This window comes from Denticeps clupeoides, chromosome 12 (genome assembly GCF_900700375.1).
Source record: "Denticeps clupeoides chromosome 12, fDenClu1.1, whole genome shotgun sequence".
Lineage (NCBI taxonomy): Eukaryota > Metazoa > Chordata > Actinopteri > Clupeiformes > Denticipitidae > Denticeps > Denticeps clupeoides.
In genome coordinates, this window is record NC_041718.1 from 16,352,386 (window position 1) to 16,373,763 (window position 21,378).

General features: G+C 43.6%; 1 protein-coding gene across 1 annotated transcript; it reads left to right on the forward strand.

Annotated features, from left to right (window-relative positions):
- Positions 1 to 48: 48 nt before the first annotated feature.
- On the forward strand, positions 49 to 12,234 carry znfx1 (zinc finger, NFX1-type containing 1). Its single transcript, XM_028998841.1, has 15 exons — positions 49 to 165; positions 1,470 to 1,567; positions 1,654 to 3,020; positions 3,098 to 3,384; positions 3,489 to 3,730; positions 3,809 to 3,931; positions 4,029 to 4,177; positions 4,267 to 4,410; positions 6,932 to 7,028; positions 7,154 to 7,422; positions 7,498 to 7,637; positions 8,318 to 8,618; positions 8,826 to 8,936; positions 9,048 to 9,143; positions 9,319 to 12,234. Exons 2-15 carry the CDS (start codon positions 1,501 to 1,503, stop codon positions 11,761 to 11,763), a joined length of 5,838 nt encoding a protein of 1,945 aa, XP_028854674.1. The 5' UTR covers positions 49 to 165; positions 1,470 to 1,500; the 3' UTR covers positions 11,764 to 12,234.
- Positions 12,235 to 21,378: the final 9,144 nt, after the last annotated feature.

The window sequence follows — 21,378 nt, forward strand, 5'->3', positions numbered from 1 at the left end:
AATCCTCCTCCTGCGGTTTGCATCATCTGCGCCACTTGCAGTTTCCATTCCCGAGAAAAGCGCCACGCGCGCGCACAAGAAACGAAACCGATGCGCGCGACAAACAGGCGGGCGCGCGCACGCTCGCGCACTGTCGGCGGCGAGCGAGCGAGCGAGCGAGCGGGGGTGAGTGTCCGGCATCTGACAGCGATGCCATAGTCATTAAAAATAATACAAACGCTCGTACAACATTTATACAACGTGGAGGTTAGTCAAGGAGAACCAGTCGGAACTGAATAAAGAAGCCGTAATTTACAGTGGCGTCGAAAGGCAATTTGCGAATAATGTTTCATATGACGCGTTTGGGTTCGCGCAAATATAAACCATTGAACGTGGCTGTGTCGTTGCAACTTAAATGTTAATACGCACTAGCAAATGTAATCTCAGTCGCTCTTTTTAACTTCCACGGTCTTATCCTGGGTAGAATAGCTCAGTACACATTTTAAAGTCGGGCGATGTTTTCTTCTTCCGTGTCAAAGCAATGTTAATTTTATCATAACGTACAATGGTCAACAGATGGCGTAGTTTTGTTTTTTTAAGCATAACTACTTGCGCTGCTGTTTAAATTTCATGTTCAACCCCTTCGTGTAAAGATACTGTTAAGATCGCCGTCGCCTGGTTTTGTCGGATGTTAATAAACCAGCAGAGGATTAAAAACATCCCAACTGCTATGGTGGTGCCATAGACGCCCCCTGTTGGCCACTGTACATCATAACAATACTAATAAATAATTATGCTCACGTGTTAATAATAATAAATATAATAAATTAGTTATAAATTATATTATGATTACATTATGAATACAATGCAGATCTTGCCTTATTCATGCACAGTTGAAATATAAGTGTGTGCGAAATATGAATAATGTACAACTGGCAACAAAACTACCTTCTGTCAGCATGATGTCACCTTGGATACTTAAAATTTTTTTTTTTTTATTAATATGTAAAGGTCAAGGCAAGTTTAATTTATTTGCAGAAAGTGAAGTGATTGTGAGACACTGCAGCACAGCACACGGTGACACAATGAAATGTGTCCTCTGCTTTTAACCATCACCCTTGGTGAGCAGTGGGCAGCCAGGACAGGCATTCAGGGAGCAGTGTGTGGGGACGGTGCTTTGCTCAATGGCACCTCATGGCCACCTTTTTGGATTGGGATTCGAACCAGCAACCTTCTTATTATGGGGCTGCTTCCTTAACTGCTAGGCTAAGTCCTGATTTACCTCATGCAGAGAGTTTTGAGACTCTGAGATTTAACTGTAGGGTCTATTATTAATTAAATTTCTTAGATTTCCTAACAATTCACCTCTCATCCGCACATAGAGACCCTTTCAGGAACATCACAGTTGGCAATAAGCTAAATGTAATAAACTAAACTATTTTTGTATGGAGCAATTGTCGAAATCTTAAATGTATTGTTCATAATTGCAGAATAATTCAGTGAGCCAACATAGTTCTGAAAATGGCGACCCCAAATTGGAGGGGGGAGCCACAGATGAGAGGGAGGACCCACTCTGACCCTAGAAGAGGTAATTTTACAAACTTTATAACTAGAAACTAGGAAGGATACCATGAATGTGTAATCTGCAACATATACTTTACATTTTGCTTGCAGTGTCTGGTCAGAGACAGAGAGGAGGAGGTGCAGAAACCAGAGGTGGGGGACAAAGAAGAGATGGTGGCAACAGGGGAGGTGGAGGAGCAAGAGGAGAAGGTGGAAACAGAGGAGGAGGCGGGCAAGGAAGAGGACAAGGTGGAAATAGAGGAGGAGGAGGTGGGCAAGGAAGAGGACAAGGTGGAAACAGAGGAGGAGGAGGGCAAGGCAGAGGAGGAAGAGGAAGAGGAAATACGGGAACAAGAATGGGAGGAGGTGGAGGACTGGCTGGTGGGCCTGGAATAAGAGCAAATTACGTACACTACTCACCTGTAGAGCACATGGCATGGAGAGGAACTGGGAGACCAGCGAATGGTCGTGATGTGAGCGGAGGTGGAGTCGACAGGAACAGACAGCTGGAGGCGCAACCAGGAAGGAGAGGAAGGGGAGGTGAAGTAAATGGGACTCCCGGTGTCCACAGACTCGGCATGAAAACCTTGGAGGAACTGTCAAGGAAAGAGCCATCGGAAGCTGCCATCACCCTGTCGACCAGCAGAGGCCTGAAGGACTTGCTAGCGGAGCGTTCCATGGGCCACGACATGGTTCAGTTGCTCTGCCAGGCGCTGTGCCTGGCCTTTTCATCCAAAGCAGATCGCAGAGCCGTGCAGCAGGTGGCTGGGCTGTTGAAGGATTCGGTTTTCTTTTGTACTATTCTCCCAAATTACGTGACAGGAATGATGTCAGACAACGTTACGGACCGCAGGGGTCAGTACCCGCAGCACCTGGATAACATCATTGCAATTCTCAGCAAGGTTGTTAGCATCTTCCCATCAAGCTCCATCCGTGGTGTGTCCACTCTGGTTATTCTCTTAAGCCCTGCCATCAACCAGCTCAGAGCATCTGGAGTGACTGTTCCGGATGAGACTGACAGAAATCTGGAGAAAGTGAAGGAAATAGTGGAACACCTGCAGGAGAAGGCCAGGGAGGGAACTCTGAGAAACGACAACTACACCTTCCTCACCAACGAAGAAGACGCTCCGCCAGGGGAGCAGGACTTCAGAAGCATGTCCATCTACCCAACGCCAGACGAGTTCCATTTCTACCAGAAGCCCTTTCTAAGGCCTAACATAACGGCTCACCGCTACGCCAGTGCTCGCATCTACCTTGACACGCACTTCCGCCTACTGAGGGAAGACTTCGTAAGGCCTCTGCGCGAAGGAATCCGAAAGCTGCTCGATAGCCAGCAGGACCCAAACCTGAACGGCGTGCCCTTGCACAAGCGACGATTCGACGATATCATGGTCTACCACGACACGCGTTTAGTTGTTCCCCTCTGTACCCCATCCGGCATCGCCTACAGAGCACAGTTTGATCCTCGCCCTTTGAAGGTACGTTGACAGAGAAGGAAAGCTGTGAGACGCATTAATGTAAGCATCTAATATACAACACCTTGGTGTCTTTACAGTTCGTTCGCTGGCAGAACTCTAAACGACTACTCTACGGCTCGCTGGTCTGCCTTTCCACGGACAACTTTGAGACTTTCCTGTTTGCCACTGTGTGTGATCGTGATGTGAAAGCCCTGGAGAATGGACAAGTCCTCCTGACCTTTTCAACAAACAGCCATCCACAGCTAGCCCAAGTCCAACCTTCAGATTCTTTCGTTATGGTGGAGACGACTGCCTATTTCGAGGCATACCGATATGTCCTAGAGGGACTGCAGGAGCAAGAGCTTGAGGATCTTCCCTTCCAGAGGTATGTGGAAAATAGCTCTTTGTTGGCCAGGCTGTAGTATCTACTTCATGTAAATGAGTGCTTTATGAAAAAGAAAAATATTAATCCTATGAAAATCTTTGTAGGTACATAGTAGAGTGCCAGACTGACGTTCTTCCGCCAGCCTACCAACGGATGGGAGTTAAAATGTATGACCTTTCGAGCATTGCAGCTGACGACTTCAAAGACGCGATCCGACCCTTCAACCCCCTGGATGCCGAGGCCTGGCCCACTGAGGAGCAGATGGGACTGGACGAGAGTCAGCTCCGGGCGCTTAAACAGGCCCTCACGCAAGAGTTGGCCATTATTCAAGGGCCACCAGGCACAGGTTGGATGCGAAGGAGACTCTGCTTCCCCTCAGTGTGCTAACATTGTGGTAACATTCCAATTATTTTGCACTCGCCAGGAAAGACTCACGTAGGGCTGAAGATTGCTCAGGCCCTGCTGAAGAACCAAATGGCCTGGGGATCTGGCTCTCCAATGTTGGTGGTCTGCTACACTAATCATGCCCTTGACCAGTTTCTGGAAGGTATAAGACTACAGGGCATGACGCACAATGCTTATTCAGTATATCAAATAAAAAGGGATCATTTGATTTGATACCCTGCATCCGATCCCATTTCTAGGAATCCACAAATTTTTAGAGAAGGGAATTGTTCGTGTCGGAGGACGCAGCAACAGCGACGTTATGAAGCAGTTCTCTCTGAGGGCGCTGGCCAGGTCACAGCAGTTCCAGCGTGAGATCCCTCCACATCTCAGGCGGGCCTACTTCGAGGTGACAGCCACCACACTTTCGCCATACCTGCCCTCATACGAACTTGAAAAGAAATGTGCACAGACCTTTGTTCTTCTGTGTTATCTCAGATCCGTAAGGACCTGCTAAATGCACAGCTGCGGATAGAACAGCAGACCAGCTCCTTGGAATGCACCCTCCGTGGAGTCGTCCACGAGCAGTTCCTGGTGAAATACATCAATATGGATCACTGGGAGAGCTTATCTGTGCAGCCAGTAAGTTGATGCGAAACAATTTCCACATACTCTTAAGATTACTGTTTCAGGGCTCTAGAATAACTTTTTGCACTAGTTTTAACAACGCAATTATACAGGTTCACTTTTTTCTTCTTTTTTAAATTGGTGTCAGTACAGGCAATATTGCAAATTATTACCTACCTATCTTGTTAACATAAAGTTCTTTATTTGAAGCACAACTCTACAAGAAAGGTAACTTACTGTAAATGTGTTGGTGCTTAAAGTGGTTCACTGAGCTGAAATTAAAACCTGAAAAACTAAATGAAACTTTAAATCTACAGGGAGTGCAGAATTATTTTGTCCACATCATCCTCTTCATGAATGTTGTCTTACTCCAAGCTGTATAGGCTCGAAAGCCTACTACCAATTAAGCATATTAGGTGATGTGCATCTCTGTAATGAGAAGGGGTGTGGTCTAATGACATCAACACCCTATATCAGGTGTGCATAATTATTAGGCAACTTCCTTTCCTTTGGCAAAATGGGTCAAAAGAAGGACTTGACAGGCTCAGAAAAGTAAAAAATAGTGAGATATCTTGCAGAGGGATGCAGCACTCTTCAAATTACAAAGCTTCTGAAGCGTGATCATCGAACAATCAAGCGTTTCATTCAAAATAGTCAACAGGGTCACAAGAAGCGTGTGGAAAAACCAAGGCGCAAAATAACTGCCCATGAACTGAGAAAAGTCAAGCGTGCAGCTACCAAGATGCCACTTGCCACCAGTTTGGTCATATTTCAGAGCTGCAACATCACTGGAGTGCCCAAAAGCACAAGGTGTGCAAAGGCTGAAAGACGACCACCACTGAACAAGACACACAAGCTGAAACGTGAAGACTGGGCCAAGAAATCTCTCAAGACTGATTTTTCTAAGGTTTTATGGACTGATGAAATGAGAGTGAGTCTTGATGGGCCAGATGGATGGGCCCGTGGCTGGATTGGTAAAGGGCAGAGAGCTCCAGTCCGACTCAGACGCCAGCAAGGTGGAGGTGGAGTACTGGTTTGGGCTGGTATCATCAAAGATGAGCTTGTGGGGCCTTTTCGGGTTGAGGATGGAGTCAAGCTCAAGTCCCAGTCCTACTGCCAGTTTCTGGAAGACACCTTCTTCAAGCAGTGGTACAGGAAGAAGTCTGCATCCATCAAGAAAAACATGATTTTCATGCAGGACAATGCTCCATCACACGCGTCCAAGTACTCCACAGCGTGGCTGGCAAGAAAGGGTATAAAAGAAGAAAAACTAATGACATGGCCTCCTTGTTCACCTGATCTGAACCCCATTGAGAACCTGTGGTCCATCATCAAATGTGAGATTTACAAGGAGGGGAAACAGTACACCTCTCTGAACAGTGTCTGGGAGGCTGTGGTTGCTGCTGCACACAATGTTGATGGTGAACAGATCAAAACACTGACAGAATTCATGGATGGCAGGCTTTTGAGTGTCCTTGCAAAGAAAGGTGGCTATATTGGTCGCTGATTTATTTATTTATTTATTTTGAATGTCAGAAATGTATATTTGTGAATGTGGAGATGTTATATTGGTTTCACTGGTAAAAATAAATAATTGAAATGGGTATATATTTGTTTTTTGTTAAGTTGCCTAATAATTATGCACAGTAATAGTCACCTGCACACACAGATATCCCCCTAAAATAGCTAAAAATAAAAACAAACTAAAAACTACTTCCAAAAACATTCAGCTTCGATATTAATGAGTTCATTGAGAACATGGTTGTTGTTCAACAATAAAATTATTCCTCAAAAATACAACTTGCCTAATAATTCTGCACTCCCTGTAAATGAAAAGTGCAAGGGGTTTTAAGGGCTTGAACTTGATTGTCATCTTGGCCTGCTGATCTGTTTGCTGCTGCATGTTGCTGTGTTTTATAGATGCATTTAATTTCTATTATTTTTCTCAGGCTCGCGCGGTAAATGAGTGGTCAGGTGATGTTTTTCAAAATGGAGGTGAAACTAGCCAATGGCAATTATGTTCTGGTTGCACTGGTAACAAAAGCAAAGTCTGAGGCGTGCGGGGGGGGCTTTGACCATGAAAAATGATGTTAAAAAATGTATAAATGACTCATAAGCAGCACAAAGCATGTCATGTTGGCCCACATCAGCAGCCACAATTTGGTCTTTTAAAAAGCTGTACTTATCAGGAATGGGTCTAAATTTTAAGCCCCATTAACGTCCAGGCTACTTTATGACTGCAGCACGCACACTTTGAGACAAACAGGAATATCTGGACCCTTCCCTGTAACAATCTCTGATTGGTTTAGATAATGACATGGACCTAATATGTGTCTGTTGCTGGAACCACAGGGAATTTGGAGACTTAACCTCATGAACAGCAGATCCCACCAATTTGTTTTTAGTTTGAGACAGTGGGTCACGTATGGTCGCACTCGAGAGCCCTGCTGTTTCAATGGTACAATGTCAGTGAATTAACATGTGACATGTGCCTGAGAATGCTGTAATGAGATGTGGGTGCTTTGTGTGTTACCAGGCGTGTGATGTATTTCAGCGTGGTCGGAAAAAGACGTCCATGATACTGGAATGGCTTGGTCTTGGGCTATCCGCTTTCCAGATCAAACAGAATGCTGGTTAGTGTGGTTAAGAACTGTTTTTTTTTAACTATCATTTCGAATTCTACTCGGTTTTAGCATTTACCATATTTCCTCCCATGTATATTATTAATTTATATATATATAATATTTTGTCTCTCCAGCTGAAGAGGATGAGGCCGAACAGGATCTAGATGAGGATCTGATACATGTTGATGAAGAGGCGGATCTTATTCATCTGGAGCGTGTCCTAGAGGATGGGGATCCTGAAGACCGAGATAGCAGGAGAAAGAGAAAGAACAGGGAGCAGGAACAAATTCTGAGGCTGGAAAAGATGATGTTAGCCATGAATCTCGAGAGAGAGGCTGATGAAGCTGAAAATGCTGAGCAGGAGGCACATGGACAGTGGGAGGGGGGAAATGGACAGTGGGAGGTAGCTAAAGTCTACAGCCAGCCAGTCAATCCAACTGTATTGGGAATAGCATTTGAGATGTTTCTGTGTGTCCAGATGCAACGGCACCAGAAGAAGAAGATGAAGCAGACGGTTAAGAATGAGCTCAAAGCCAGCTTGACCATGACTGAGGAAGAGGAGGAGGCCATTGCAGATATCTGGATCCTTCCATTGAAGGAACGATGGAAGCTATACCGGTAATGTTATTTTCATTTCACATTCAGCCCCTATGACCATGACTGACTGTTCTTTTATGTGACACCATAAAGCAAATCATATCCATGATTAGAATCCTCATTAAAATATATGGGAAATAGAACATAATACACTTCTGTGGACATAGTGTGGTACTCCTTCCAAAAAAAAAAACAATAAGCTACAATGGATAGGGTACGTTGATATCATGCAGTTTACATTTTTAAAAATCTTTTTAGAATCTAAAATGTATTCATCTATTTGTGTATTATCAGAATTTGACTTTTGGTGCTCATTGAAAGTGGAATTATATAATATTAGGGGCCTGGTTTTGTCAGCCAAGAATGCAGAGATGGCTTGGTCAATGTTCCAATGTCACCCTATCTGTGTCGAGTGAAGTTGAGAAACCAAGCGTTCCCACTGTGACACTTAGTGTGACGAAAGACGCAATTCCCATCAGTCAGTCGAGGAAGGATTTAGCAGTATCACCCATCTAGAACTGAAACAGGAAACCATGGCAGCCTTATAAATTTAGCTTAGTTATAGATTTGTTGAAAGCAGCTTCATCAGTTAGAAAACATTAAGCCCTGGACATATAAGCTGTGACGGTGGCTACAACAGTTGTTGTGGACTTTGGATGAAACTGTCATAAACTTTCTTCTGCTTTCTTCTTTATTGTTAGCCTGTGGGTGTTGCGTTACCAGACAGACATGCGCACCCGTGTGCTTGCGGCAGAACAGGAATACCAGACCGCTGCCGAGAGACTGGCCGAGATCCGCATGAAAGAGGACACATGTGTTCTCAGCAAGGCCACCGTCATTGGCATGACCACCACAGGGGCGGCCAAGTTCCGTCAAGTCCTGCAGGACGTGGCTCCCCGCCTGGTGATAGTAGAGGAGGCAGCAGAGGTCCTGGAGGCTCACACCATCACCACACTCAGCCGTGCCTGCCAACACCTCATCCTCATTGGAGACCACCAGCAGGTGGGAACCCCTAATGTCTAATGACAACTGCATCTTCATCGTGCATAACTAAAAGATTCTACATGACCTTAGTGACCTTAGCACATGCACCCACTCTAACCAGAAAAGGGGATGCATAAATTAAATCAGTCTTTGTAACAATTCTGCCACCATTAACACGTTAGTTTTTTTCCCCAAATTAAGTAGTGATTGTCCTTGCATTTGCAGCTTAGGCCTAGTGCCACCGTCTTTGATCTGGCCCAGAATTTCAATTTGGAGGTGTCCATGTTTGAGCGCCTTGTGAAAATGGAATTCCCCTATGTCCGCCTCAACTACCAGGTCAGTTAATCTGTTTAGAGTATGTTCACTTATCTGTCTGAATTGGGCATTATAACCTAAATCTTGGCATTTAAATCCTTGTTTTAGCTTCTTTTTTTCCCCTTTTTGCAGCACCGAATGAGACCAGATATTGCACGGCTTCTCACACCTCACATTTATGATCAGCTGGAAAACCATCCCTGTGTGCTGGAGTATGATAACGTTAAGGTTTGTGCTTATTGTTTTTTCATTTTTTAAAATAAGCTATTTCAGGGAAGAGATTTTTTTCCTATTGAGGTTAAATTTTGTTAGTAATTTATGGGATTAGCCAATATAAAATGTGATTATTAATTCATAATCTGTAAATTTAATGTAAATGTGTTAACATATCCACTGTTTTTAGGGGGTTAATTCCAATTTGTTCTTTGTGGAACACGAATGTCCTGAGGAAGAGATCCAAGATGGGCGGAGCCGCCGGAACAAACATGAAGCCCTATTCGTGGTTGAGCTGTGCCGTTACCTACTGCGCCAGGAGTACAAGCCCTCTCAGATCACAATTCTGACAACTTACACGGGCCAGCTCCACTGCCTGCGGCAACTCATGCCCTCCAACCCGTTCTCTGGGGTCAGAGTTCATGTGGTGGACAAGTACCAAGGCGAGGAGAATGACATTGTCATTCTGTCACTCGTGCGGAGCAACCTGGCAGGTATCGTGGGCTTCCTGCAAATCCCAAACCGAGTGTGTGTAGCACTGTCACGGGCCAAGAAGGGTCTTTACTGCATCGGCAACATGAACATGCTTAGTCGGGTGAAGCTGTGGAGCAACATCTTTCACACACTCAGAGAGGAGGGTCAGGTGGGCCCCGCCCTGACCCTCAGCTGTCAGAACCACCCTGATCGTCAAACCCAGGTCATGTGCGGCAAAGACTTCGAGGAGGTTCCCGAGGGCGGCTGCAAACTTCCGTGCGAGTTCCGCCTAGACTGCGGACACGCCTGCACCCGGGTCTGTCACCCGTACGACGCCGACCACAAGAAGTTCCAGTGCCAAAAGACATGCCACAAGATTCTGTGCGAGCTGCAGCATCGCTGCCAAAAACGCTGCTATGAGAAGTGTGGGGACTGTCGGGAGCCTGTGGAGAAGGTCATCCCCAAGTGTCAGCACAAGCAGAAGGTTCCCTGTCACGTGGACCCTGCGGCCTTTTCCTGTAAAGAGCCCTGTCAGAAGACGCTGGGGTGTGGCCACGGCTGCAGGGCGGCCTGTGGTGACGTCTGCACAGCCTGCATGGTGCCTGCTAGCATGGAGCTTGACTGTGGACACGTCCAGGAGGTGCCATGTCATATCACCACGGACCCCACTGCAAAACCAAGGTGCAAAGCCAAGTGTGCGCTGACACTGATGTGCGGCCACCCCTGTCCTGGCACTTGCCACAGCTGTCACCAGGGTCGTTTTCACCGGCCGTGCAAAAAAAGCTGCCAGCGCATTCTGGTGTGCTCCCATGAGTGCCGTGAGCCCTGCACCGCAAACTGCCCACCCTGCGGAAGGCCTTGCAAGAACCGATGTGTCCACAGCACGTGCGGAAAGACCTGTGGGCAGCCCTGTCCCCCTTGCACTGAGCCGTGCCCTTGGTGCTGCCCTCACTACGTCTGCGGTAAACTCTGCCACGAGCCCTGCGACCGTCCTCCCTGCGACCAGCCTTGTGAAGCCCGCCTGCGCTGTGGCCATCCATGCATTGGCTTCTGTGGAGACCCCTGTCCCAATAAATGCCGCGTTTGCCACCTAGACGATGTGAAGGAGATCTTCTTCGGCACGGAGGATGACCCGGACGCTAGGTTCATCCAGCTTGAGGACTGCGGGCACCTGTTCGAGGCGACTGGCATGGACATGTACATGGCCATGGATGAGGATGAGGAGGCAGGCCTCGACCAGCTGGCCATCAAGCTGAAAGAATGTCCCAGGTGCCGCACCCCAATCCGTCGCAATCTGCGCTACGGAAGACACATCAACCGCAGCCTGGCTGAGATAGAGAGGGTGAAAGAGAAGATCAATGGTGCTCCAGGAGAGATCAAGGAGAAAAAGGAGGCCATGCTGAGACTCCTGGTGCAAAAGGCCAACTTTCACAAGTACTTACCTGTGCAGTACAAGATGATTGTGAATGATATCAAAAATTCAAGCCACTCGCTGCTGGCGCTATGGCACCAGGAGAATTTAATAAAGTTCTTCGAGCGCCTGGCCACTCTGACAAAAGCTACGCAAGAAAACATCGGTGACAAAAGTCACGACTTCTTCTCTCAGAGGTTGGAAGAATGTACAAATTTCCTCATGGATCATGGCCAGCGCTTCTCTGAGCAGCAGGTCTGGGATCTGGACCGTGAAATGCAGAGGCTGAAATATCTGGCTGAGATAAATGTCCGCTGTAAGAGGTTTTATTTTGCAGCTCTGGAGAGCCGGGTGAATACAGAAGTGGAACGTTTAAGGCAGGTTCTGGAGGACACTTCGCCTTTTTCAGAGGTGACAGAGCTTTGGGTTCAGCAGACCATGAAGGACTTGGAGGACAAGCTGCCATGCAGTGGCCTGGGCATCACAGATCAGGAGAGGGTAATGATTGTCCAAGCCATGGGCCTGAACCCAGGACACTGGTACAAGTGTGTCAACAATCATGTATATGTCATCACAGAATGTGGAGGTGCGATGGAGAGTCGCAAGTGTCCAGAATGTAATGTGACGATTGGTGGGGCCAACCACCAACTTGCTGAAGGAAACCGTGTGGCATCAGAGATGGACGGGGCCCAACATGCTGCATGGTCTAATGCAGCCAACATGCAAAACTATAACCTCATGGACCTGTGAGACTCTGGTCTTTCGATTAAACAGTTCATCAACGCCTTTTCATAATGATAGCATAGCACTGATGAATTTAATTTTCACTTTGATCTGCTCATGTAACTAATAAAGTGAATGACATGCCTAGTTTAAGATGGGAAATTCCAGGTCCATGGCATTTTGTGCTTCTGTCTTTCATGAAGAACCCCTGCTCGTATCTGCATCAAACTGCGAACCTCCCCCAAACAAGAGGTGTCAAAAACTTGCAAATGGCTTGAGGTGTCATGACAGGAAAGTCATCGACTTTCTGTATCTATTTGGACAAAGCAGGGACAATCCTGATTGGTCTGTGACAGTCAAATGTATAAAAGATTTTTCTGTTGTGGGCGGCTCCCTCTTCTTCCTCCATTAGGAGCTGGGGGGGTTCTTCACACACACACACACACACACACACACACACACACACACACACCTAAAAATAAAATCCTTTTCTTTATTCTTTCCTGTCTGTCTGTAATTTGTTATATTCAGACCAGTAGATGGCACTAGTGTACTTTTTTGCATTTTAAAGCAGAAAGTTTGAACGACATCTTACTGATAACCTTGCTAGTTTAGATCAGCATTTCTATGTTAAAAATACATGAGAGTTAAAAAATAATATATTTTTTTGACTTGTTCTCCCAAAGCAAGAAAAAACAAACAAACCACAAACTGCAGTAAAATACTATTCAGACATGTTGAGGAAAGGGACTACTAATAGTCTTCAGGTACTCTTGACTACACGCATTGCAAAGCCTCAAAACAAGGTCAAAATGTTTCTTCTCTTGTCTATCACGCTTGCACACATAAATACTGCTCAGGTAGCTGCCTAATAATAAAACATTACCAGGATTCGCTGCCTATATTGCTGGCAGTCAAGCATGGGCCCAAATAACAGCAGCTCTCCCCCAATCTGTGGGAGGCAGGGACTGATTCCATTTAGGACTTTCTGCCGCAGCTTGCATTAGTTTATTATATGATGAATGTAGCCTTGTCACAGTCAAAACTCCAATGCAAACTCTGCTCTCTACAGGATACACACACACATACACACACACACACACACACACACACACACAAAAAAAAAACTGTGGTGTCAGGATACATGGAAAACAAGCAAACTTAAATGGATGTCGCTCTGTCAGTATTTATGGTGAGTGGTTTTAGAGACGGGTCAGTAGTAAAGAAAAATTGTAATATCCTCCGGGACACAGTGCATCATCTATCATGCCAGCTCCATTTAAAAGACATTTCTCAACACGTTACAGAGTGTAGGAGAATCTCTACGATCCCATGAATTCCTCAAACTATATGCCTGGGGTGATTTCTCAAGCACAGCACCTTAGTGATGTGACTTTATTATATAATTACCGTTTAAGGACACCCAGATGGATAAAAATGCAGAAGAAGGTGGTAGCCTAGTGGTAGCCTAGTGGGCCTAGTGGGTAACACACTTGCCTATGAACCAGAAGACCCGGGTTCAAATCCCACTTGCTGCCATTGTGTCCCTGAGCAAGACACTTAACCCTAAGTTGCTCCAGGGAGACTGTCCCTGTAACTACTGATTGTAAGTCGCTCTGGATAAGGGCGTCTGATAAATGCTGTAAATGTAAATGTAAATGTAGAAGAAGAAATAATGTCTTAATAAAGTGAATGACAATAAACGAAGAAAAAAAATGTAAGTGCTAAATATATATTTTACTCATGACTATAAATTTGATTTTAATTGCAATCTTAATATATGAGTATACATACCATGGCATGAAAGACTGGATTCATAGAAATTTACAGCATTCATAGAAATTTACTGCAGTGGAATAAACTAGGAAAGGTATTACAGCAATAAAACCCACTGCATATAATTAATTTAAATGTGCCAAACGTTTTTTTTCAGGTGCCTGAAAATTCTTGCTGACACATTCACTTTTTATTCATTTCATTATAACCACTTATTAATCATTTTGTATATATATCCACGATGGACCTCTGTAAAAAGTCTGTACAGCCCCTGTGAACCTTAACACTTATAAATCAGCCTAGCAGTTAATTCTCAGCAAACATATCTGATCTAAAACCAATAGGAGGCAATACTACTGTTCAGTACTGTTTCATCTGTTCAAACAATACAAATTTTTCATAAATATTTGCTAAATTTTATTTGACTGCAGCTAACCCATCGACTGATTTTCAAAAGCCAGTCTAGCTACCACAATACAGTGCTGTCTAAATATATGCTGCGAACTGAATAAAACATTATAAACTGCAACTACAAACTAATTAACCTCGATACAACTACACGCTCACTGACTTTAATGTCAAAATGTACACTGTAATGCTAATGGACTTCAAAAGAAACCGATAACTTACTTTTTGCATTAGCTGACATTTCTGGACTGTAATTACTGGCATTAAGCCTGGTGGCAATAAGACTTCTTCTGCGTTATCAAAAGTTAAAGAAAATGCTGGATTTCTCCCTGCCACCAGATTTAGTCAGTAGGCCAGGCTGTTTCTGCACAATCACGTTTGTTCATGTGTATGTAATATTGAGGATTGAGAAGATGTACTTGATGCAAGTGAACATGACCCAGAACGTGCCAGTTTTAGCCTCATTCAAAGACAGACTGTCTAATATATTACACATGAAAAATCCAGCACAACCAGTTATCAAACATGGATTAAAACAGTTTAACAGCAAAACAATTTGTATTAATATAACCCAGAACAAGAAAATAAAGGGTTTTGTATATTATAAAGGAGTTTTTGAGTCTACATGCCATGCCCCCTACACCTCTGGTTGGTTCAGGTTATAAATAACGTCATTCTAGTTCATTATGAATAAGATGAACGACTTTGGAACACCGTGTAAAACGTTATGTTTCCTGTCTGAACACACCAAAATGAATTCACGCTGGTGAAGCTGGTGGAACAGCTAGTTTGACCAGCTTTGACCATTCCATTTTTTATGGATTCTTCTGGTTGCCCTGTACATGTACAAATGTACATGAAGTTGTAAAAAGACATTTGATCTGCGAAAGAATGAGTTGGACTTCTGATTTATTACTTCATACCTGATTTGACTTTCAACCCTATCTTCAAATGTTATTGTCCTGCTCCTAGTTGCTCATTTCTGTTCCATCCTAACGCAGATCGAGGAAATGATGGATTATAAGAGCTTTGAAGTGTCATGGTTTCATGTTGAAAAGGAGGTCAAGCCATCCAGTAACAAGGTGTAATCCAGGGACATATTTCAGGATTAGTCATCAATAGTGGAGCAGTTTGCCATGATTTTACTGACCCTGTTCATGACTAATGACTTTTGAGTGTAAGGGGAAAAGGTACGAACTAAATTAGCTGTACGCCGTTTTTTTTCATCAATTTTAATTGTGTGTAATGTAAGCAAAGTAGAAGCACTGCACTTTGTCTTGAAGTCCACAAACCAGCACGGGTTAATTTCCGATGAACCTTGAGCGAGGAATCTGGCCTCAATTAAGATGGGGATCATAGAGGTTGAAAGGGAACTTGAGTGGTGAAAGTCCTTGTGTTAAGTCGTTTGTTTAATTGTGGGCCAGACAGGGGTTAATGAAACCTCGAATTGTGTACTGTCAGCCTTTGTTACACTACTAGCAGCGAGCATGTCTCCTCTTTCCCCGGCTTTCATGTGTTTTTTTTGCAAGATGCTTACTAGGGTGGTGATGCCGTAGTCCCACAGTAATCTATCACAGGCAGAGACTCTGGCCTTACTTCAGGATTAATTGTTTTTTTAATTAAGTTTTATGTTATTAAGTTTAAGGGTTAAGTTTTTTGCTGTAAACTGTCTCAACAGCTGGAGAGACAATGCTTACTGCACCACCACATCAATGGTTAAACACTTTATATATAGCTACAAAGCTGTGTCATGTAGATGTGAAGATATCCTTTGATGTGTCTACAGGTCTTATCTATGAACAGCGGTGTAAAAGCACAACACATTTGGACCAATTATTCTCACTTTTCACCGTCTGCAGCCATCAATCCTGGTTGTCTGCGTAGAGAATTCCTCCGTGCCATGCGGGTACTGAACTGCCTCGGTTGCTGGACTCCACAAGTCTGAAACTAATCAAAAGAAGTCGATTTAAACATAGGCAACAATATGTACAACATATATTTTAATTATAATGATTAAATATTTTGTGATGTGTGATTCATTGCTTAGTTAAACAGCGAAATATATTAAAACGGGTAGTTTATTGCGGGTTAAGTTGCTATGGTTTCACGAGCGAGAAACTACGATTGGCTGTTTGTTTGCTCCCTGCTTATCAGAATTCAACGTCACAAATCGAAGGGTCATACGTCATATATGGAATGGAGCTGACTGTTGAACGCTTTGTGAGATAGGTTGTCAAGTGATCAAGATGCCTATAACCCTTTGTGGTCTCCAAAGGCCATGAATCTGAAGTACAAATGGATGAATCAGAATGCATACATATTATAATTCGGGTAATTAAAACACACAGAAGTCACAAAAGTGCATAGACAATATAGAATGTCTATAATGTAAGACGTTCAGGGCAGTGGCTGGTCTAACGGTTAAGGAAACAGACGCCAAATCGGTAGGTTGTCGGTTCAAATCCCGAACCGCCAAGGTGCCACTGCAGGTGCTTTTCATGTCTGGCCACTGCTCCTCTACAGGTCTTATCTATGAACAGCGGTGTAAAAGCACAACACATTTGGACCAATTATTCTCACTTTTCACCGTCTGCAGCCATCAATCCTGGTTGTCTGCATAGAGAATTCCTCCGTGCCATGTGGGTACTGAACTGCCTCAGCTGCTGGACTCCTGGATGGGTTAAATGCAAAGAAAACATTTCACTGTGTGCACTGGGTGCTGTGCTGTGGTGGTGTCACATGTGACAACTAATCACTTTCACCTCATAATAGTATTGTATTTGGCAGCATCTAATGGTATTCCGGTTTTGTCAACACCAGGGGTCGGCAACATGCAGCTCTTTCATCCTTAAATTATGGCTTCCCATGGCTTTGGAAAATAAATATTCAATTTTAATCTTTAAATTCTGAACTACAATAAAAAAACAACTAATAAAAATATAATACACTTTAATTTTGTATTATTTTGTATTGAGCTTCAAAATTTAAAGATTAAAACGGAATATTTTTTCACTCAAAATATGTCACAAATGCAACTATCAAAATTCCTCCAAATCAGAAAAAGTGGATGCTGGACCCCCCACGGGCTGCATGTGGCCCCGGCGGCTGCAAAGAAACACAAATTAAAAACAGCAACACCCTCTGTATGGTGATGTGCTACTTGCATTTTTTGGACTGTTACACTGGTTTTGACCCAGTTTGCCCCCAGATTGTGCCTTGCGGATTTTAACCCCCTTCCTGTTTAGATTTCCCAGTTCCTGATCTCGCTCATGCCCCCCGACCACGGCTCCAGTGCACCGCTTTGAACAAACTGAACATCAGCTCACTAGCATAGTTTTTTATACCTTTTTTTTAATACAGTTTTTTTATACAGCATAAAAGTAAAACACTATATATGCAGTGTTATCTTCATTGTACATGTCAAAAAGCTCTATGAGTGTTAAAGGTTGCCAGCTCCTGGTCTAGACCAGACACAATTTTTTCGCATTTTTGCAGTTGTATTTTGGCCCAAATTATTATACTATACTATACAAATTATTATACTCATACTATAATACACACCTCATCTAATAAGGGGCGTGTGATTATTCGCAACACAGTGGTTTTTGGACATCATCTGAACAGAAAGTCATTCATCATTCAAAACTCTCCAGACAGCAGCCATCATGTGGTCAGAAACTGAATGAGGAAGATGGCTATAGCCGGACTTACTTATAGCCTTACTCTAACTTTTCTATATAACTACAGTTGTCTTCAAAAGTTGTTTCTGTTGTGTATTGAAGTGTAATTACAAGCATTTAGCAGTTTCAAAGGCTTTTATTGACAATTACACCAAGTTTATGCAAAGAGTCAATATTTGCCCTGTTGTCCTCTGCAATTGTTCTTCCCCAAACTGTTCTTGGAAAGTTGGGAGAAGCTGCTGTTGGAGGATGTTTTGGTACCATTCTTTATTCATGGCTGTGTTCTTAGTTAAAATTGTGAGTGAGCCCACTCCCTTGGATGACAAGCAACCCCACACACAAATGGTCTCATGACGCTTTACTGTTGGTACGAGACAGGACTGATTGTAGTGCTCACAATAATTTTTCCAGATGCCCCAAACAATCAAAAAGGGGTTTTACCTTCACCTTACTGTGCCTGCAGATGCCCTCACACCAGCCTGTGTCCATTCTTGAGCAAGCTCTGCACTGGTGGCACCCCGATCCCGCAGCAGAATCATCTTTAGGAGATGGTCCTGGTGCTTGCTGGACTTTCTTGAAGAAGCACCCTGAAGCCTTCTTCACAAGACTTGAACCCATATCCTTGAAGTTTCTGATGATCTGATAAATGGTTGATTTAGGTGCAGCAATATCCTTGCTTGAGAAGCCCTTTTTATGCAAGGCATTGATGACTGCACATGTTTCCTTGCAGATAAATATAGCAAGGACAATGATTTCAAACAACACCCTCATTTTAAAGCTGCAATCTGCTAATCTAACTCAATCAGAATGATCAACAGAATGATCTCCAGCCTTGTGCTCCTCAGCATTCACTGAAATGATCACAACAGGTCCTTTTGTGGCAGGGCTGAAATGCAGTGGAAAAAAAGTGGGACTTTGCAATTCATCTGATCACTCTTCAAAACATTCTAGAGTAGATGCAAATTGCCATAAAAAAAAACAGAAGGGGCAAACAGTATTTGTGTCATTCTCAAAACTTTTGGCCACAACTGTGCATATATCTCTAACTCTTCTAACAGATCACCTTGAGAATGTAAGCGACACGTTTTTTTAAGTGGTAGTTTAGGTGGGATGTGTGTGTCCAATCGCTGACGGTCAGTGTTAAGGAATCAGACCCTCTATTTTCCTCCGGGGGACTCTGCTCTGTTTGGCATGCAGTGGTGCCCTCATGGGAGGGAGCCACTGTGAGTGGAGTGGGAGTGGCCCTCTGTCAAGGCCTTCATGAACTATCATTCCCTCATCTTATGAGCTTAATTCTGGGTCAGGGCCACAAGCCACTTTCTCTACCGATCTGTAGAGGTCTCCATAGAGGTCGTCATTCTGGTCTTTTTATTCCTATGATATATGCTATAATGATATATATAATTCTCATTTGAACGTAGGTACATTTTTATTTCTATCCTCAGCGGAAACAGTGAGGATGACTCATTTGCTGTTTCTCTGGATAAGTAGTCCTGTGGCTATTTCAGCTGGCAGCCCCATGCCAACAATGTCAGGAGATTTCATAGATTTGTGGATTTTTCTTGAGACAGTATTATCGACCTAAAAAATCACCACTGAGCCAAATATATATATTTTATTATGAAAAGTACTGAATGAGTGCACATCTAAGCAATGGATTCATTTGGCAGCATTAGTGAAAATTGAATAAATCTAAACGTCATCTGCAATTCAAATACAACTTTTTTTTCTGGTTTCATTTATAAGATCATATGGTTGAGATTATTAAAGTCTTTGGAGGTTACCAGACTTTGGAGGGTCCTTGTACATAATCATTCTGGCTGCCACTGAAACATTGGCGTGCATGCTTCCAACATTAACTATTACTAACATAGATCAATTACATTTATGCATCAGATGCTAAAAAATGCATAACAAAAATGTTCGCAGCAGTGGTTTCTGTGAGTGCATGAGATTCGACAGCATCAGGGGTGTGTATTGATTATAGGGATCCAGCGGAAACACACCATTCCTCCCCTAACTAGTGCACCCCTGACCTTTGACATAATAATTGGTTAGATCCACACCTCTGCGGATCGCAGGTGATGCTGCGGTCTCGTTCTGCGACCTCACGCCAGACATGGGGGGGGTCTTCAGATGGAGAGCAGGCGGTCAGGGTTCATCCTGCTGTCAGGGGTCTGCTGGGCCTCTTATCTTATGTCAGCGCTGTTGAGAAATTGTTTTAAAGGAGGTGTCAGAACAGACAGGGAAATCTGTGTGCATTAGGCTCTGTGGAGTGTATGCCCGAGCGACAGTCATGAAGATCTTTCGGAGGTGCTTTTGATGGTGATTTTTTGAGAGCACCGAAAGATTTGCCCAAACCCCCAGTTCATGGGTACTGCACATGTCTGATCTTTAATTTAGTTATTTTCCAGAATATGGCTGCAAAAAATGTTACTGAAGTTAACTGTATAAGAGTACATATTGAGAGAAAGCCTGTTGTCATGGCTTCACCAGGAATTGTTGGAATTTCACATTCATGCTGCTTGATGGACTGAAACCTATCGGTTGTGGGGATTTGAACCCACGATCCTTCGAGGCCACCAAGTGCCAATGAGGAAGTGCCAAGTGCAAGGCGCCGTCCCTACACACTGCTCCCTGTGTGCCTTTCATGTCTGCCCACTGCTCACAAGGTGGTGGGGTTTAATGCAGAGGACACATTTTGTTGTGTGCTGTAACAAAAGAAGAAAATGAGACTAATTGTTGTTATTACCTAAAATGAAGATCGTAAAAAGGTTGAACTTACAGTACAGGCCAAAAGTTTGGACACACCTTCTCACTCAATGTGTTTTCTTCATTTTCATGACCATTTACATTAGTAGATTCTTACTGAAGGCATCAAAACTATGAATGAACACATGTGGAGTTACGTACTTAACAAAAAGTGGAGACCTGACCTCCACAGTCACCGGACCTGAACCCAGTCAAGATGGTTTGGGGTGAGCTGGACCGCAGAGTGAAGGTAAAGGGACCAACAAGTGCTAAACACCTCTGGGAACTCCTTCAAGACTGTTGGAGAACCATTTCAGGTGACGACCTCTTGAAGCTCATCGAGAGAATGCCAAGAGTGTGCAAAGCAGTAATCAGAGCAAAGAAACTAGAATATAAAACATGTTTTCAGTTATTTCACCTTTTTTTTGTTAAGTACACAACTCCACATGTGCTCATTCATAGTTTTGATGCCTTCAGTGAAAATCTACCAACGTACCAACCAATGGTCATGAAAATAAAGAAAACACATTCAATGAGAAGGTGTGTCCAAACTTTTGGCCTGTACTGTACGCCTCCGCACCTCCAATCATGCTAGTGGATCAGCTCCACCCCTCACCCCAACGATAAAAGGTTTTATTTGACACACACATACAGATATATAGATCAACAGAATAGTGGCTACCTTGAGAAAAGCACAAATTTAAGTAATGTGTTTAGACAAGGTAGTTAAATACCTGCAAACCATATGGATTTATTTGGTTTTCAAAGTACTAAATATTATTCTTAAATATTTGCCAACATCATAGAAGTGAAAACAAATCTGCTTATCGGCAGTGCAGTAGCCACATCAAAGCTGCTGAAAGACTTTTATATGGTTCAGACAAGAGCTAGCACAGGATCTGGCAATAAAGATCTCATCAAATCTTTTTGTGCCTCTGCTTTAAAGGCACCTTCATCTGTGTTATCGAAAATGAACTGTTCAATACGTGTGCACTTTTCATTCAACTTTGTGCAAAAAAGTACAAAT